Raw genomic sequence first — 16,281 nt, forward strand, 5'->3', positions numbered from 1 at the left:
GCTGAAGTTGTTGATGAAGGATGAGGTGGCAGTTGCCAGGAGGACTGTGGTGTTGAGGAATTGATCAACGTCCGCTGGGAGGCAAACTTTTATATCGGTTGCAACAGGACAGGGCTCGACCCATATGTCCCCCCTAGCTTCTGGAAATTGTCTGTGCTTCGCTCCTAGCCAAAGGGAAAAAGGACCGCGGCAACTCCATACAACCGTAAACCGCCCCCAGCAGCAGCATCTCCCTCCAGAGTTGGAGATTAATCCGGGGTTTGCGGGGTTGGTTTGTGGGGGATGAACTCGCTTCCGTCGAAGCAGAAGATTCACATTGTCATCAGTTGATTTCTGGGGTGACGAACAGGGTGCTGGGCGTTGCGCCGCGCACAAAGATCTGAGTCGGGGGCGTTGAGGATAAAGGCTTACCCGGTGTGCCACATCCTTGACTCGGTCATCTCTGGGGACTCCGCATTAGAACCACCATGTGGCCGCGGATCTAACCTTGTTTCGCTAGCGACGGGGATGAAGTCTCAGCCCTCACCCTAGTGCTCAATCCCTCGGTCACACGGCTCGGTGTGCTTTGCTGTGCGTGCTGGGATGACTAGTCGATAGATGAGACCACGCAAGTGTGCGACTCTAGCAAGAGGAGGCGAAAGAGGAGGTGAAAGACTGGGCAATGAATGGTATTGTATCGCCTGAAGTTGCGGTGTCATAATGTCCAAGTCAAAGATTTGTGTCCTCATAACCCAAATCCTCTCCATATTAAGTACTGTCTTGTCATGCTCGACCTTCAAGAGTCAAGAGACTCAAGACTCAGCTTCTCACTGCACAGTAGCTTCTAGTGTGCTGTCCTTCACCTGATCAGCACGGTCACTCGCAGGGTCACCCACGCGATGCTATTGGGACACCGCGGAAATATCGGTTTAATTGTTTTGCATTAATTCATGTACCAAAGTCGCCGTGAAACATCTCGCCCAGGTCGCAGCCGGGCGCAAACCCTAGGTTGGTCATAAACTGGGGGTCCACTTCGATGCTGTCGCCGCAGTCTATGGATCCAAGTTCTTCCAGAATGGCGTCGTAATCTACCAGCTGGCTTGGTATGTGCGAGCTGTGCAGCAGATTCCCTGTATGCCCGCCGTTGACTGGAGGGGACTGGAACGTCAGGTTGGGTGTGACTGGGTAGAGAGACTGTGATGTGCCAGGACTGTTGTCTGAGTTGCCTGCATATCTTTGCCGCTCGTACGACAAGAACTGCTGCTCTTTTTGACGCTGTTGCATCCGGTTAAGTTCATGTTCCAGCTCTCCTGAGGTCAAGGGCGCTGTCTGGCTGGTGTGGTGAGAGGCGGTTGATATCTCATCCATGAAGACTGGCCCGGCGATTGGGCGACTGATAGGATCCACCACGCCAATGTTGTTTTGATGCTCTTTAGGCCCATCTATCCCTGAATTGTTGGGTTTCCAGACGTCTGTGAGCGCTTTCGAGGCTGCATCCCACTTGACTTTGTCGTGTTCTTGCATCCGGCTGCTGTGGCCATGACAATGCACGATCTCCATCAAGGTGACAACGATGGGGGGTGTTCCACCGGGTCCAAAGGTCTCCAGACACGATTCGACAACCTCTATCAGGTTCGAGAAGAGTGATGGCCTGTGGCCAGGCACCAGGTCCAAGGTAATGGCCAAGAACATGCCTTGGAGTAGGTAAGCTGATGGCACCGCTGGAGTTGAACCCCCAAAGATGAGCGAGTTGCAGAACGAAAACTGGGCGTCCAGACTTCTGACAAGGTCTTCAGGGGTGATCCTGCGGGAAGTGGGACTATCGTACAGTCTTGCATCCATGCTGGCGGCCCAGAGCCTACAAAAAGCAAATAATTGCTGGAATGTCGGCAGGGGTGACGCCGTTTCTGGCGTTGATTCGTCCCGATGCTCAGATGCCTTGCCAAACCCTGAAACCGGAGCCCATGGCTCGTTCAAGTTCAGCAACTGCACGATGGTCACAGAAGGCAGACTATATCGGATGCCCGAGGTGACCTGGGACTGGCCCAGGCAGAGAGAAGCCAACGAGTCCAAAACGAAGCTAGCAGCTAGTATTCTCACTTCAGCGTGGTTTAGAGAGGCCTCGCCACCTTCTTTGACCGGGAACATGTGCGAGTTGGTGGCTCGGCCATGGAGTGCAAGGCGTGAGGCTTTGCCAATGAGTAGCCATGCGGACATGGTCTTTTTCTGGCCTAGGAGGACCAGTGACTGAAGGAGGAGGGAAGAAATGTGAGGGATTTCCAGACTCTCGTCGTCGGAGGGTATGAGTTGTCGAGCAATCGAGTAGATTTTGCTCGGTGAGAATCCGTTGTTGTGGAAGGGTTCGGAGGAGGCTGCATCTTGGAAAGAAGACACGGCGAACACAGCCCAAAGCTGAGCATGTAGGGCGGACGACCGGTTCGCCTCGAGTGTGAGTCCTTCAGAGGGATAGGCCAAGGCAGTGCTGGTGACCATTTCCCGCTCGACGATCGGGAGCCAGCTGTGAGTGTAACAAAAGTAAATGTCGATGAGCCGCTTCCAATTCGGAGGGAGTGTCAGCTTGGTAGGCACTGGCAGCTCAGCCATGCCGCCAAGTTGGTAGGTATTCGCAGGTAGATCTGCTTGTGAAAGGTTTGCACCTTGAAGTGAAAATCCAGGTGATGATTTCGCCTCGAAGAGGTTGGCGTTGGCCGGGCTGATGCTCTCTTCCGTCTCCGAGTCGTCTGCCGAAGTCTCGTTCCGAGGGGTCTTTTCATCCGATAGCATTCGTCCAATGTCTTTATGGACGCGACTCTTGCTCCATCGGCGGTAGAGTCGATGGCCAGCCTTGTCCTTGGTGGCCAGGATGCGGGTGCCGTCTGCCCCATCATTCTGTGTAAGTAGACGATGCAGAGCTCCCTCGCAGTCAGGAACCTGCTCAAACAGCCAGGCGAGCGAGAGCTCAATGGTTCGTAGATAACCCGTCTGCACGCCTCTCTTACGAGAGGCAGGGGTGTACGAGCATGGCCGGTTCTGCGCCGTGCAGGTTCCGCAGTGAGGACGGCCGCCATCGCACTTCTCTCTGGCGGTTCGGCACGCGTCGCAGGCAAGAGAGACTCTCTGTCGTTTGGCGGGAGCGGTACTGGCGGGAGCATTGAGGGAGTCCGCATCGTGTTCGCGTTTCCTCGGCGGCATTGCTTGAGTGTGGAGGTAAGTGGTGGACGAGCTACGAGGCTTGCAGGCGCATGGCGAGGAGGAGTAGGCCGCTGACAGGAAGCTCGTACGATGCTGGCGCCATATCAAAGCAGCACGAGAAGAGGTCCTCAGAGATGCAAGCACCTTGCCATCATCAATCGCATCCTCAGACTCAGAGTTGCAATGCGGGGAGAATCCGGGGTCCTGGGGATATCTCAGAGATGGGTTGGAGATGACGATTCGGCTGGAATGATCACGGCGTCATTGGCCGTGACATTAAAAGCGGGGCGGATAAACGCTGACCCGACCAATCACCGCTAGTCTCCCCCAGGATTTCTTTAGTGGGGGGCCATTTCGTCTGTTCTCTCTTGTCCTCCGACTCGACTCCCACGGCGGTCTCCGGCATATTCTGCGGCTACATGTGACGATAATCGCTGTTTCTCGCCCTCTGGACCCTCTTCTGCACGCCTCTAAAGACTCGGATGGCCCGAGACCACAACTAATCCCATCGTTATGGCTCTTTCATCTTGCCGCTCTGCTTGACGGAACAGGAACCGACCAGAGATGGCAGGCGTCAAGAGGTCCCTCGGGGCCATGCTGGGCCATGAGGAGATCATGTTACGATCGAATGGCTTTGGGAAGATCAGGGATCATGGTCATGGCATCTCCAGCCGCAACAGCGAGGCCCAAAACGAACAGACACCGACACTCACGCTGGCCGAAACGCTTCATTCCCAGTCCCGGAACAGTTCCCGGTCTCAATCCCAATCGCAACCGCCCTCGACTCGACCAGAACAGCAAGATGCAGTCACTCGCACACCATCACCGACCTTTCCTCCATTGACTGGGGAAGTCCCCGAGTTCGCCCCAGATGCATCAATGCTTCTGGCTGGCATCCGCGGCGCCGGAAAGTCTACATTGGCCATCATGGCATCGTCCGCCATGGATCGCAAAGTGATAGACCTTGAGACAGCTTTCCAGAAAACCTCGGGCCTCTCAAGCGCCGCCTACAAGGCCGAGCATGGCTCAGCTGCATGCTACAAGCATCAAGCCAAGGTCCTACAGAATGCGCTAGACCGTCACCGCACCGGTTGCATCCTCGTTTGCTCCTGGATGGAGAGTCGTATACAAAACCTCTTGAGGGAATTCGCCGCCACCCATCCTGTTATTCACATTGTACGCGACGCCGATGCCATTCAGAACCACCTCAAGCTCCGCGACAAGGCCAAGATCCGGAACCTTCTCAATGTCAGCAATGCCATCTTCAGGACATGCACCAACTTTGAGTTCTTTAATGTCTCAGAGAAGCCCACCAGGTCTCTCACCCGGATATTTCTCACCCAAAGAACTCCTGCTCCATATCTGACCCTTAAGCACGTCGAGAGACATTTCCTCAAGTTCCTCTCGCTCATCTACCCAGCCGGTACAATCCCGTTCATGGACTCGGCGTTCCCCTTGGCAAGGATCCCACCAGAGGAACGGCGATTTACCTATGCTACCTCAATTCCTCTCTCAGATGTTTTGGACGACTCTGTGGACACAGAGGAGCACGTCGCTGGAGCAGATGTGGTTCAGATTGTGGTGCATGACCTGGCTGATCACGCAGAAGCAGGCACTCTCACAGCCGAAACCAGCAGTCAACTGCTTGCCGACATCACAAAAGGCATAGGGGTTGTCAGAAGAAGCACGATTTTACCCATAATACTGCACCTATTCCTCCCCCATACAGCAAGCGAGGATGTCGTTCGTGTCTACTTGGATCTCATACACCACACCGTTCGTCTCGCCCCGGAGATGATGACCGTTGACCTACGGCTGGAGGACTCGCACATTTCTCGAATATTGACGGTTCGAAAAAGGACAAAAATCATTGGAAACGCTTTCATCATCACAGATCCCCCATCCTGGGAGTCTCCAATGTGGATGAACTGGTACAAAAAGGCCAATACCTTGGGTTGCCACTTGGCCAGGCTGATTCGCCCAGCCGCAAACGTCGAGGACAATTTCCGTATCAATCACCTCAGGTCGTCTGTCGATGCTTTACAAGGACCCAAGATCCCCTTGATCGCCTACAATTCTGGACCTCTGGGTCGCAATTCCGCAGCCTTCAATCGCATCCTCACAGTCGTTCGCCCGGATTCATTAGAACGGGTGAACCCGAAGCCACCGATCACTCCCTGCATCACGGCGGTGGGTGCGACGAAGGCTCTTTTCTCGTCATTCATCTACAATGAGATGAAGCTGTACGTCTTTGGAACCAACGTCAGCTACAGCTTGTCACCAGCAATGCACACTTGTGCATTGAAGGCATGTGGAGTCCCCCATACCTACGAACCAGTCTCCTGTGCCTCTCTACGGGGGATACGGCATTTGATCGAAGACTCGAATTTTGCGGGCGCTTCAATCGGTCTCCCCTTCAAGGTTGAGATCATCACACTGACACATTCGTTGAGCAACCACGCTCGGGCGATTGGGGCTGTCAACACTCTTATCCCGATCCGCTCGCTGAACGAAGATGGCTCGATACCAACAGGAGCGGCCTTTTTCGACAGTGTCAATCAGTCTGGGCCGATCAAGGCCCTCTACGGCGAAAACACGGATTGGATCGGAATTCGAGCGTGTATCCGCCGCGGTCTTTCACCTGCAAATGCTGTTGTCGCAAGCACTTGCGGTCTCGTCATTGGAGCAGGCGGAATGGCGCGGGCCACGATATACGCAATGCTTCAAGTCGGTATCAAAAACATCGTCGTCTACAATCGCACACCTCAAAACGCTCAGAAGATGGTGTCGCACTTTGCAGAGCTCCTCCAAAGGAAGGACTTCAAGCTTCTCAGCGCTGGGAGCGAAGGGGCCCAGTTCCACGTCATTGAATCACTTGAAGATGCTTGGCCTACCGATGTCCGCCTACCTACAGTAGTCGTTTCGTGCATCCCAACGCATCGCATTGGAAATGTGCCTGCGCCGGACTTGACACTTCCGGATGAGTGGCTAGGAAGCCGCACGGGAGGCGTCGCAATTGAGCTTGGATACAAAACATTGGATACGCCATTCTTGGCTCAGTTCAGAAAGGAGTCATCTCGAGGATGGGTCAGCATGGATGGTCTCGACATGCTGCCTGAGCAAGGCTTTGCTCAATTTGAACTGTTCACGGGTCGAAGAGCGCCCAGGAGGATCATGAGGCGAGAGGTTTTCCAGGCATACCCCGATGAGGAGGGCAAGTCGAACTTTGAAGAATTGCGGCCCAGGCTGCAGTCACTTGATGAGCAAGAAGCATAATGATGAGCGATGAATGATCAATCTATTTTGCAGTGCCCTCCCAGGGCTTGATGATAGCTTTTCTTTTCCGTGAGATCCGATTACTGTTTCGAGATTCACAGTATTGAGTGTTATAGTGTGACGCGGTTCAACCGCGTTCTGGTTTCAAGACGGGTCTCAGCTTGTTGGCGGTTGGTGCCAGTCAGCCCCGCCTACCCTAAACTGTAACATTTTCAGCATGTTGGCATCAAATTTCGTATTGCGCGCTGTTAAATCGACTCTTTTCCTAAATTTTATGTCGCATTGAACACTCTAGGCGCCAGGAAATGGGGGTAATATATTCACTTTCAGTGAGTAGACGGCGTTGTGCGACCTAGAAGTTCTCTTCCAACAAAATCCTGCGTCCCAAAAACTCAACTATCAAGCCCTCATGCTTAAACACACGAGACAGCAAATGCGTATGGACTCGACTCGACGTAAAATCTAGTATTAATCATGGCCACTAGCCTCTATGCCCGCCCATATCAAATAAAATTCCCTTAACTCCTCGCCTGCTTCCTTTTGTCCTCTTGCGCCGAAACATCATGAAAACAACGGCTGGGTTCACTGATCTGGCCCATAGCGACTTGCACCTGACCCCCGCCAATTCAGCCCCGCGCACAGCCACCAATCCCCACTTAGCATTTGCACGTGAGAGGCTTGCCGGGAGCGAGTTGATGAATGACGTCTGTCACAGAGGCAGGCTCTGTAAGAAAACGCAACACGGCTGGTGAAAGCTTGGATGCAGGCGCCCGCGTAGTGTCTGCACAGTCACCGCTACTCGCGTTCAGTCAGAAGCGCTTGATGAGTGGTAGGAAAATGAGACAAACCTGGCGACTGAGGCGCAGGAACCGCAGTTGGGAACCATTGAGGCGGTTGCAGGTTGGGTGGGCATTGTGACGCGCGACGGGATAGGATGTAGATTGTTCTGGGTTTGAGCTGTCACTTGGATGGATTGAATTGAATTGACTTGTTTGTTTCGATGAATGGATTGTTTCTTTCCAATTGCACTTCCTTTCTATTTATACTGGCCTCTCTGCTTCGCGCATGACTGCAATCTCTTTTCTGCGCAAACGCTGGGATATAGTATCCAGATATCGTGAAGATGGCATTCCCAATTCTACAGATAATCGAGTTTTGCAGCCATGGCGTTGCTCATTCTGCTAGATGTTGAGATTTGCGCTTTGGTGATTCTGCGACCTCTGGTTCTGCGCAACGCGCAAAACCGCACACCCCTGTCGCGCATCGTTAGCTGCAGACGGTAGGCAGTTTCAGGGGGCGCAGGCTGCCGTTTGCTGCGAGTGGGCACGGGAGCCCACCAAGATTAAATCCACGATCTGATTGTGAGTCTTGTTTCTTTGTCCAAGCCAAGAATTGCGACAAAGTAAATATTCTACAAGACCTCAAAGTCTATAGTTCTCTTGTGTTGCCTATTTTCCCAAGAGCACCTACGCACGATAGGACTCCGTACAGGCATCGTGAATTAATTAGATCGTAAAATTGGCTGCCTCTTCCTAAATTTAGGCAGATGGCAGGGCTGAAAATGTCAAGCAGGGGTCTGACGCATCTGATCTGACCTGACGGCTAATGGATGGTTCGCAAAGGCAAGTGCGCCTGGCAGGTGGTCATCCCATGTCGGCCTCCGATGGAAATGATGGAATGCGTGCGTGGCTGACAGCATCAATCTGCGTCCAGCCGCCCGGGTCCTGCTCGTGAATTCTCCTTCATCCTCTTCAAGTCTCGCCATTGTTCGACTTATAGTTTGCGGCGAACAATTACGCGCTGCCACGCCTCCGCCCAGCCCAGCAAAGCGCAAAACGTCAAAGAGGCGCAAAAAGCATACGTCCACTATGCCTATCCCCAGTGCCGCTGACCGCCAGTCGGTCCAGCAACTTGCGCAGTGCGAGTCCAAGGCGCCGCCTCGATCCTTTAGGGGTCGCATCAAGGACAAAGGAAGGAAATACCTGAATCAGTTTAAGCCTCCCGGTTTATTCCACTCATACACCAAGGAGTTGGGCATGGTGCGCTGGATGTCGGATCCGCTCAAAGAAAAGGTGACTGGCTTCCGTCGGGAGGTCGCTCCTGTTCCCGATGAGGAGGATCAATTTGCAAAACTAGATGCAAAGCTGCTTCAAGACCCCCCTCCCGAGTACCAGGCCACAAACGTTACACAAGGGCAGCAAGCCCTTCCTCAACCTGAGTCCGAGCGACCGTTGTCCCTCGGGCTACAACAGACAGAGAGCATGCCCCTTCTTAGGGCTGAGACACCAACAAAAAAGACACAGAGTATCTGGCAATTGCCAGACAGGTTAAAGGAATACACAACATCGATAAGGAGCGTCGCACGCCGTGAGCGGAGAGTCACGTCGGCTCCAGTTGGTCACTTCTCATACAATCCAGGATCGACGGACCTCGCGGGTATTGGCACTCAATACGGATCTGCAAACAAGTCGGCAACGGCGCTGCAGCCCAACTCAAACGACTTGGAGATGTCAAGTAAGTTTGTCTGTGTTTGCTTCGTTGTTCTCGCTGACCCTCTCAGACTCACGACCCAACACTCCAGACAACGTCCAAAACGACAGCGAAGAACCAGCTGAAGACCTATATGTGAGCATATACTTACACACGAGAGGTAATTTATCATGGCCACTGACAGCTCAACAGAGCCACCCACAAACATCCACAAACTCCTTTCAACCACTCTCGGTAGCAAGCGGTCCATGCGACAGTGGCTTCTTCTCAGCTACTACAGAGAACCCCTCAGAACGTGACCTACCCATACGAAGAGCATCCAATGACACGGTCCCGACTTCTATCGCAGAGTCCATCTTCAGCTGGACTAGGCCTTCGTCTACCATCTCGTCAGCGACTAGCAACTGGGATGTCCTTGGTAGGACTAGCTCACAAGTTACGCGAGCTTCTGTGTCGAGGAAGCACCCATACATGATGCCTTCTTCCTCCGTCAATAATAGTCGAGACTCACACCGCCTTAATCGAGAACACGACCTGGAAGACTATCCTCTTCCCATTATCCCCGTGCAAAGATCCAACACTGCAACTCCCCCGCGCCCAATCTCTTCCTGGATAGCTTGTCTGGATCATTCAGTGTCAGATCAAGTCACCGCCGCAGGCTGGGTGGCCCAACAACGTCGCATCCACAAGAATCGCATGCCTGAGTTGTACAGAGAGGGTGTCTCGATTGACGAGGAGCCCGAAGACCTCCCAGACCCTGATGAGTGCCCAGAGGACAAGATCGAGACTGCCAGCAAGTCAGGTTTGAGCACCATCGACGAACAGGGCTCGGAGGCTGGGTGCTCTCACCACGAGGCCGTTTCCATGCGGCCGCAAAGCTCGGGCGAACATACCGACAATGGATACCTCACAATCCCACGGACTGGGCTAGTCCGAGACGCGGCGTCGTCTCCGGAGACTGACAACATGACATCTATAGCCTCCATCTGCTCCAAGGATCAGATGGACCAGGATACTCCCGGTACCTCCGTCGCAGACCATCCTGAACTGGAACGTCTGGATGAGGTTGACTCGAGCGATGCGGACGAATCCATGTCGGAGGTTTCCCACGAGACGGATGAGTCTTTCCTTGAGGCCTTTGATGCGACATCACTGGATCCTGCTCTTTTGGCGGCCGCAGTTACATTGAAGGACCGCATCGCATCGCTTGTACTGGCCAAGGTCATCGAGTGGGTAAGATCGTGTTCACCGGGACAATTCTCTGGTAACGACTCGCCTGACTTTGGTGGCGCTGGGAATGGCGACGGTGATGGGAGAGGATCAGGTGGCCGCGGTGGTGCCGGGAAGAAGAGAGGACGCGAAGACGGCGACGGAGCAACTGGCCCCGGTAGAGGAAACGATGGTGATAAGGACAAACGCCGAAAGACGGAGATCACGCCGGTAGAACTGGTCCCGAACCTCGCTTGCCCGTTCGTGAAGGGGTATCCTAACAAGAAGTGGCCATGTTGCGAGAAGAAGGGCTGGCCAAGTGTCCACCGGATCAAGTGCGTCTCTAACAATTTGAAGCCATTTCGAGCTTGACTAACTGGGATACAATAGGGAGCACATTTATCGGAGGCACAAGGTACCCATTCATTGCGACCGGTGCTTCAGCACATTTACGACCGAAAAGTCGCTGAAGGACCATCGCCGCGAAGCCGTGCCTTGCAAAGTCAACGAACCTTGCGAGATGTTGGGGATTGATGCTGAGATGAAGGAGCGCCTCAAGTGTAGAAAAGGAATAAAGAATGCGACGGAAGAGGCCAAATGGGAGCACATGTACAAGATCCTCTTCCCCGAGGCCGAGAACATACCGTCTCCCTGTAAGTCTAGCTGCATCATACCATATCCTGTGATTTTTAAGTACTAACAGATCCCTAGATTGCGATTTGCAAACTTTGGAAGCCCCGATGCCTCCTGAAGTTCGAGCACAATACCGGAGCTTCATCCGTCGAGAGATTCCCGACCGTGTGATTCGTGAATTGAGCGACCGGCTCCGCAACATGCCCGAGATACAGTCTAACCCTCAATTGGATGAGAGGAGGCTTTCTGAGATGATATCCACGTCGGTCTGGGACGCCTTCGATACTGTGATGCCGAGCATGACATCGCAAACTGGCCTGCCGACCGGTCAATCCACGCCAGACATTGATGCTGCGACACCTGAGGACCAGACCCAAGAGCCACCAGCTTCAACACAAAATCGAGGGCCAGATTCTGCAGAAGCATCGTTCAGCTCCTTGCCTGGCTCAGCCGGTAGCTCGGTAGTCCACTCATCTCAAACCCATTCTACAGATCAACTGGGCACGCAGCCAATAGTCTTGGGAGCAGCGATAAGGAGCGGCGGTTCATCCTTACAATTTACTCAGCCTACCGAGTATACACCGATGCCGTCGCAATTTGACAGCTTCACGGAGTTTATGGGATATGACTTTGATCCTGACAACTTGTTGCCTCAAGATCCGTTTGGGGGGACCACCACGCGCTTACAGCCGTCATGATCAAAGCGTTTCACGAGGGAATTTGTATTTTTAAAGCTGAAAATATGCCAACTGGCTTCGTTCTGGGCGTGAAATGGGTATGAAGGTTTATAGGTTGGTGATATTTGCTGGATGCCGTATACCCCGGTAGCGAAGGACGAGGATCAGGCTGGCACTCGTGCGTGATGTTTAGCGCTATATGCATTCAAATGATCTTCTTGGCCATTTATCCTGTATTAATACAGATTGTCCAATTTGCCCGGCTTTGTCCTATTGAATATGTTGGTGTTGGCCTCGAAGGTGACTGAGTGAGTGGTGTACAATGGACGGTTGTCACTCCATTGCGTAGCCAAGTTTGCACGCTATAAATTAGGTGGTAGTGATTGTAACAAGACACTGCTTCCTCCCTACTAACAGTGCAACGGCCTACAAACAAACAGAGTGGTATGGAAGAATGCTGCAGTACTGCAGCGCACGATGACAGTGCGCGGGCAGTGATCACTACAAGGGACCCACTGTGCCTGGTGACCGCTGAGATGCCCCAGAGTTGTTGAACGAGTGTTTACCTTCAACATCTCCCTCCAACCTTGGCGATTCTGCCTCGCTGTGCCAACCCAATGTTGTCCTGCGCTCTTTGCGGTAGATGGCTCAAGAAGTCCGACAAGCCCACATGGATGAGAGAATACAGGGCTAGTACGTGTATCCCCCTCGGTTCACTACTGATGGAACTAACATTATGCGCTTAGTCTATGTGTCGGGTGTCAACCTTTGCGAAGCCAAGCTTTCCGGCGTTGGCAGGTTCGGGGGCTCTGGTAGAAAACACCTACCGGCAGAATCCCACAGGCGCTACGACGATGCAGACTTCAACGAGAATGCACGCGTGGAGTTTCGGTCGAGATTCCATAAAGGCGGACCGGGGTCACAGGGTGACTCACCTCCTCGGGTCTGGGGGTTCGTCTTTCATGCGGCTTGCTGGGAGATCATCGGGATCCTCTTCCAGCCTGATGCTCAACTCATCTTTTCGCTGTGCTTCTCCATGCCGATCCACGGCGAAACGATCCTCGACTGGGGCCATGACTATGGAGGAATCGTTGTCGGAATACCTGACGACGAGAACCCTCCCATGCTGACCTACATAGCACGCCCCTCTATTCCTGGTTACGGCAGGGATCCCTACGCGATGTATTCCATCCGGAGACTGTTCAATCCGGCGAACATCCCGAAGCACATGCTCATCGACATCCCGGCCCGACACAGTCCAGCCAACCCGGATGGGGATGTGTTTCGTCGTCTACCAAATGAGCTCCTGCAAGCTATCCTCGTCGAGCTTCCCCGTGAAGATGTCGGAAGACTACGGCAAGCGTCACCCAGCTTTGCCAACTTACATCTGTCAGAATCCTTTTGGGCCTCTAGGTTCTGGCGAGGACACGAATTCCACCACATCTTCGAAACCTTGCGATCCCGTCCCGACTCCTGGGAGAAGCTCTACCTGGCACTGCGATATATGGAGCCGCGCCTGGCTGACCGGAAGCGCATTTGGAGTCTGGCTTTGGAGCTGGAGAGTCTGCAGAACCAGGTATCTGGCAGAGTCTGCAAAGGGGCTCGTCTTCTGACAGCTTTCGACACATCCAAAAATGGCCGGATAAAGAAGAATGAACATACACGCGACTGGAGAAAACTCGATTGGAACACTGCTGGTATCAACCTCTGCACAGAGTATGAGCTATTCTATGTGGGATGCAGGCCTTGGTTTGCTCGGATTCTCCGTTTCCGACCACGTCTCCGCGTTCGCCACCTCTGGGTGTCATTTGTGCGCATGAGCGGCCGCTCTTTCGTCTCGGGCTTCCGGTTCGTCAAGCCAAATGGGAAAATCAACAGTCTGGGCTACATCCACCCCGACCAAGAGGTCAAGATTTGCTTTTCGAATGGTCGACATGAATCCCCATACACCATCTCTGGGTGGCAGTTGGCCGTGGAAAGACAAGGATTCCGAGCGGTTGCTGTGCTGACTGCCGATGGTACCATGTCTTGCTGGGCAGGTGGGCCGGACGACGTCCCCAGATGGCGCTTGAGAGGACTAGGAAAGCGAATATCAATCGTCAAGGCGGAATTTGATGTGAGTTGGGCCTCTTTCTATGACTGAACTTGGTTGAGGCTCACCACTATTCACCCTTTGGCACTCAAACTCGTCTCCCTGAGCAGAAACGTCCCGGGGAGTGAGAGCATCGTTGACGGACGTTTCGATCCCGAGGGATATCCCTGGAAGCCCGACATACCACCCGAACATATTTTTCTCAACCATCCGGATGATCCTATCACCGATGGCGCAATACCATATCCTTTGTTAACCATCATGTTTGGAGGCCCACGCGGGGAACTCCTCTCCCAGCTGACCGAGATTGCCATCTATAAGAGCAGTCGCCGCATGTACCGCATCGATTTTTTATACACGGACCCGTCAAAGAACATGTTTATTGGGGATGCGGATCACGCGTTTTACACGTATGACACTCCCAAGCGCTCAATAATGATCGACGGGCCTGGTGGAGAGAGGATAGTAGACGCGAAGATGAGAAATGAAGGCCAATGGGACGATGCCCTACTGGTATGTATTTCCCAGTATGCTGCATAATAGATACTTGGCTAATCATCGATAGCTTCAAACAAACCGCGGACGGGAGTTCCTGTTGGGCGACTCGAGCTGTCAGCCATTTGAGCGGTGGGATTCACTTGCTCCTGGTTCCCTCGTCATCGGCCTTTTCCACATAGACGTAAGTTCTGTGATGCTCTCCCCCATTGTAACTTGATGTTAATTATTCACTACAGAGAACTCCTATTGTTCGTATAGGAGCCATGTCCATCAATCTCGAAACCAACGGCAACTAGAGTGAAGCCAAGGAAGCCCATGAAGGGGACTGATCGATCATTGGTCCTGGTGATAGAGACACAGAGACATCTTTTTGAAAATTGGCGATGGAACATGGAAGTCACTCTGGACGCAAACAACATCACAGCCGGGGACGGAGGCAAACTGAGCAACGGTTCTCCATTGATTGGAAGCAACTTGTGAGATAGATTTGATAGTGTAGGAGTGCAGTTGCCTTTGAAATACATTTGTACAGAGCATGTGCATTGTTCACACAACACGTTCCGTGTAGCTTACCCACTGGGCGTCGGGACCGTTGTTGGCTGGTCCGACGTCTGAGGCGATGGCCCAGTGGGCGTGGCAGTAGGTGGCAGAGCCGTGGTCGAGATGAAGTGACAGACGCAAGTACTAACAAATGTCAGAATAACATATGTGCAAAGAGCTTAGACGACATACGGAGCGCAGGACCAAAAGTCGGCATTCTTGCTGGCGCACTTGGGAAATGGTTAGTAACCAAGTCACCGAGAGAAAGGCCTGGGTCATACATCGATCTGACACTTTTTCTTGCCTCCGGGATGCAGACAAGGAGACTCAGGGGGATGGTCTTGACGAGCGAAGAGGAGGCCTGCGGCAGGGAGTCCGGGGACGGCAATGGCTTGCACGGAGGCAACAGAGAGCCCCGCGACAATGATTCCAAAGAGCTGCATGGTTGAAATGAGTGTATGGAAGTGGATATGGGTGTAATGAGTGTGAGGGTGTAGTTGTCTGGATCGACTTGAGACTTGCTTGATGGAGGTATTTGGAGAGAAACCTGGTCTTTTATAGTCGTGGAGTAGTCCTACTGAACAGAAATAAGGACTTCAACCTTCATGTGACTGAGATTGTCTCCCTTCGAACGAAGTGTTTAATTATTGCGACCCCTTTCGTTTCCGTTGTGTGCTTGTGTCTGTCTTGAGAGGAGCTGGTGTTGTATTACACGACGCCGGAAACGAAGCTCTCCGTCTGAGAGTCCAAGTAAGATAGGCTCGCCTGGAGTGTCTCTGTTAGATAAGTTTAAGACATGATTCTTAAGCACCCCCTCTAGGAGGGCATGCTTAGCCGTGATGCGCCTCCTTGTAAACTAATGATATGTATGCACCATGCGAGTGAATCTTGCATTTGGAAGAAATGAGCCGTTGAACTTGACTCACAGCATCTCCAATGCCGTGAAACTCAGGGGCGGGGAAACGGCGCGATCCGCGACATTGTCATTAGCATCGGTACGCAAGGCAAGACATGCTCTCACATTCCACTGTCTGCTGGGGCTGAGTGCCGGCATTCTTTCATCTTCAGCTCGAGTGCGCCATGTCTAGGTCCTACTTCGCATGTGCTTGAGGAACTCCGGCTCTCGAAACGTCACTCCAGCGCCATGTCTCAGTGTCTATCTCGAACAGTTTAGGTATCTGTGATTTTACCTAAAGAGCGGAGAGCTATCTTTGAGAACTTGGCTTGGGCACCCTGCTTTTCTCATGGCCGTTTATAGAGATCTCGAACTTCTATACGATGCATAGGCGAAAGTGCTGCCTCTTGATCAAACTATTCTGGTCAACGATGATCATAGAAACCCCAGGCTCACGCAGAGTGAAGTGGCTCGCCCCCTCAGACATTCTGACTTGCCCTGGTCTTGAACCATGGTACTTGTAAAAAGCCACGCTTGAAAACATGGGGGAGTGTTGTAGGCCAGAGTCTGACCGACATCGTGGCTTGCTTCGAAGCCTAATGTACCCGTCTTCAAGACATTTGAAGTTCAACCTGTCTCCCTCACAGATGAACTAAAAGTGCATATTGGCTCTCGAGATATATGGTATACTTCATATGGAAAAGCGCTCCTCTTCAATGAAACCTTGGTGGCTTGGTCTGGGAATGAAGGGTTCTTCTCTGTGATGCACAGGCAAAATTTGGTACAGACATGAGGATGCT

The 16,281-nt window shown here is 52.8% G+C and overlaps 6 protein-coding genes across 6 annotated transcripts; 4 read left to right on the plus strand and 2 right to left on the minus strand.

Moving 5' to 3' along the window:
• Positions 1-927: 927 nt before the first annotated feature.
• On the minus strand, positions 928-3,171 carry NCS57_00211300 (Zn(2)-C6 fungal-type domain-containing protein; the record flags this gene model as incomplete). The annotated part of the gene is made up of 1 exon (XM_053052149.1): positions 928-3,171. One exon carries the CDS (start codon positions 3,169-3,171, stop codon positions 928-930), a length of 2,244 nt encoding a protein of 747 aa, XP_052917395.1.
• A 564-nt stretch (positions 3,172-3,735) lies between these two features.
• On the plus strand, positions 3,736-6,447 carry NCS57_00211400 (Quinate repressor protein; the record flags this gene model as incomplete). Its single annotated transcript, XM_053052150.1, has 1 exon — positions 3,736-6,447. One exon carries the CDS (start codon positions 3,736-3,738, stop codon positions 6,445-6,447), a length of 2,712 nt encoding a protein of 903 aa, XP_052917396.1.
• A 1,709-nt stretch (positions 6,448-8,156) lies between these two features.
• NCS57_00211500 (uncharacterized protein) lies at positions 8,157-11,477 on the plus strand (the record flags this gene model as incomplete). Its single annotated transcript, XM_053052151.1, has 5 exons — positions 8,157-8,961; positions 9,008-9,072; positions 9,130-10,481; positions 10,537-10,799; positions 10,858-11,477. The coding sequence occupies exons 1-5, from the start codon at positions 8,316-8,318 to the stop codon at positions 11,475-11,477; spliced, it is 2,946 nt and encodes a 981-aa protein (XP_052917397.1). The 5' UTR covers positions 8,157-8,315.
• A 596-nt stretch (positions 11,478-12,073) lies between these two features.
• On the plus strand, positions 12,074-13,599 carry NCS57_00211600 (F-box domain-containing protein; the record flags this gene model as incomplete). The annotated part of the gene is made up of 2 exons (XM_053052152.1): positions 12,074-12,149; positions 12,203-13,599. The coding sequence occupies 2 exons, from the start codon at positions 12,074-12,076 to the stop codon at positions 13,597-13,599; spliced, it is 1,473 nt and encodes a 490-aa protein (XP_052917398.1).
• A 210-nt stretch (positions 13,600-13,809) lies between these two features.
• On the plus strand, positions 13,810-14,342 carry NCS57_00211700 (uncharacterized protein; the record flags this gene model as incomplete). Its single annotated transcript, XM_053052153.1, has 3 exons — positions 13,810-14,061; positions 14,114-14,227; positions 14,283-14,342. The coding sequence occupies 3 exons, from the start codon at positions 13,810-13,812 to the stop codon at positions 14,340-14,342; spliced, it is 426 nt and encodes a 141-aa protein (XP_052917399.1).
• Positions 14,343-14,615: 273 nt separating this feature from the next.
• On the minus strand, positions 14,616-15,029 carry NCS57_00211800 (uncharacterized protein; the record flags this gene model as incomplete). The annotated part of the gene is made up of 3 exons (XM_053052154.1): positions 14,616-14,730; positions 14,779-14,816; positions 14,868-15,029. 3 exons carry the CDS (start codon positions 15,027-15,029, stop codon positions 14,616-14,618), a joined length of 315 nt encoding a protein of 104 aa, XP_052917400.1.
• Positions 15,030-16,281: the final 1,252 nt, after the last annotated feature.

The sequence above is a fragment of the Fusarium keratoplasticum genome, chromosome 2 (assembly GCF_025433545.1).
Source record: "Fusarium keratoplasticum isolate Fu6.1 chromosome 2, whole genome shotgun sequence".
NCBI lineage: Eukaryota > Fungi > Ascomycota > Sordariomycetes > Hypocreales > Nectriaceae > Fusarium > Fusarium keratoplasticum.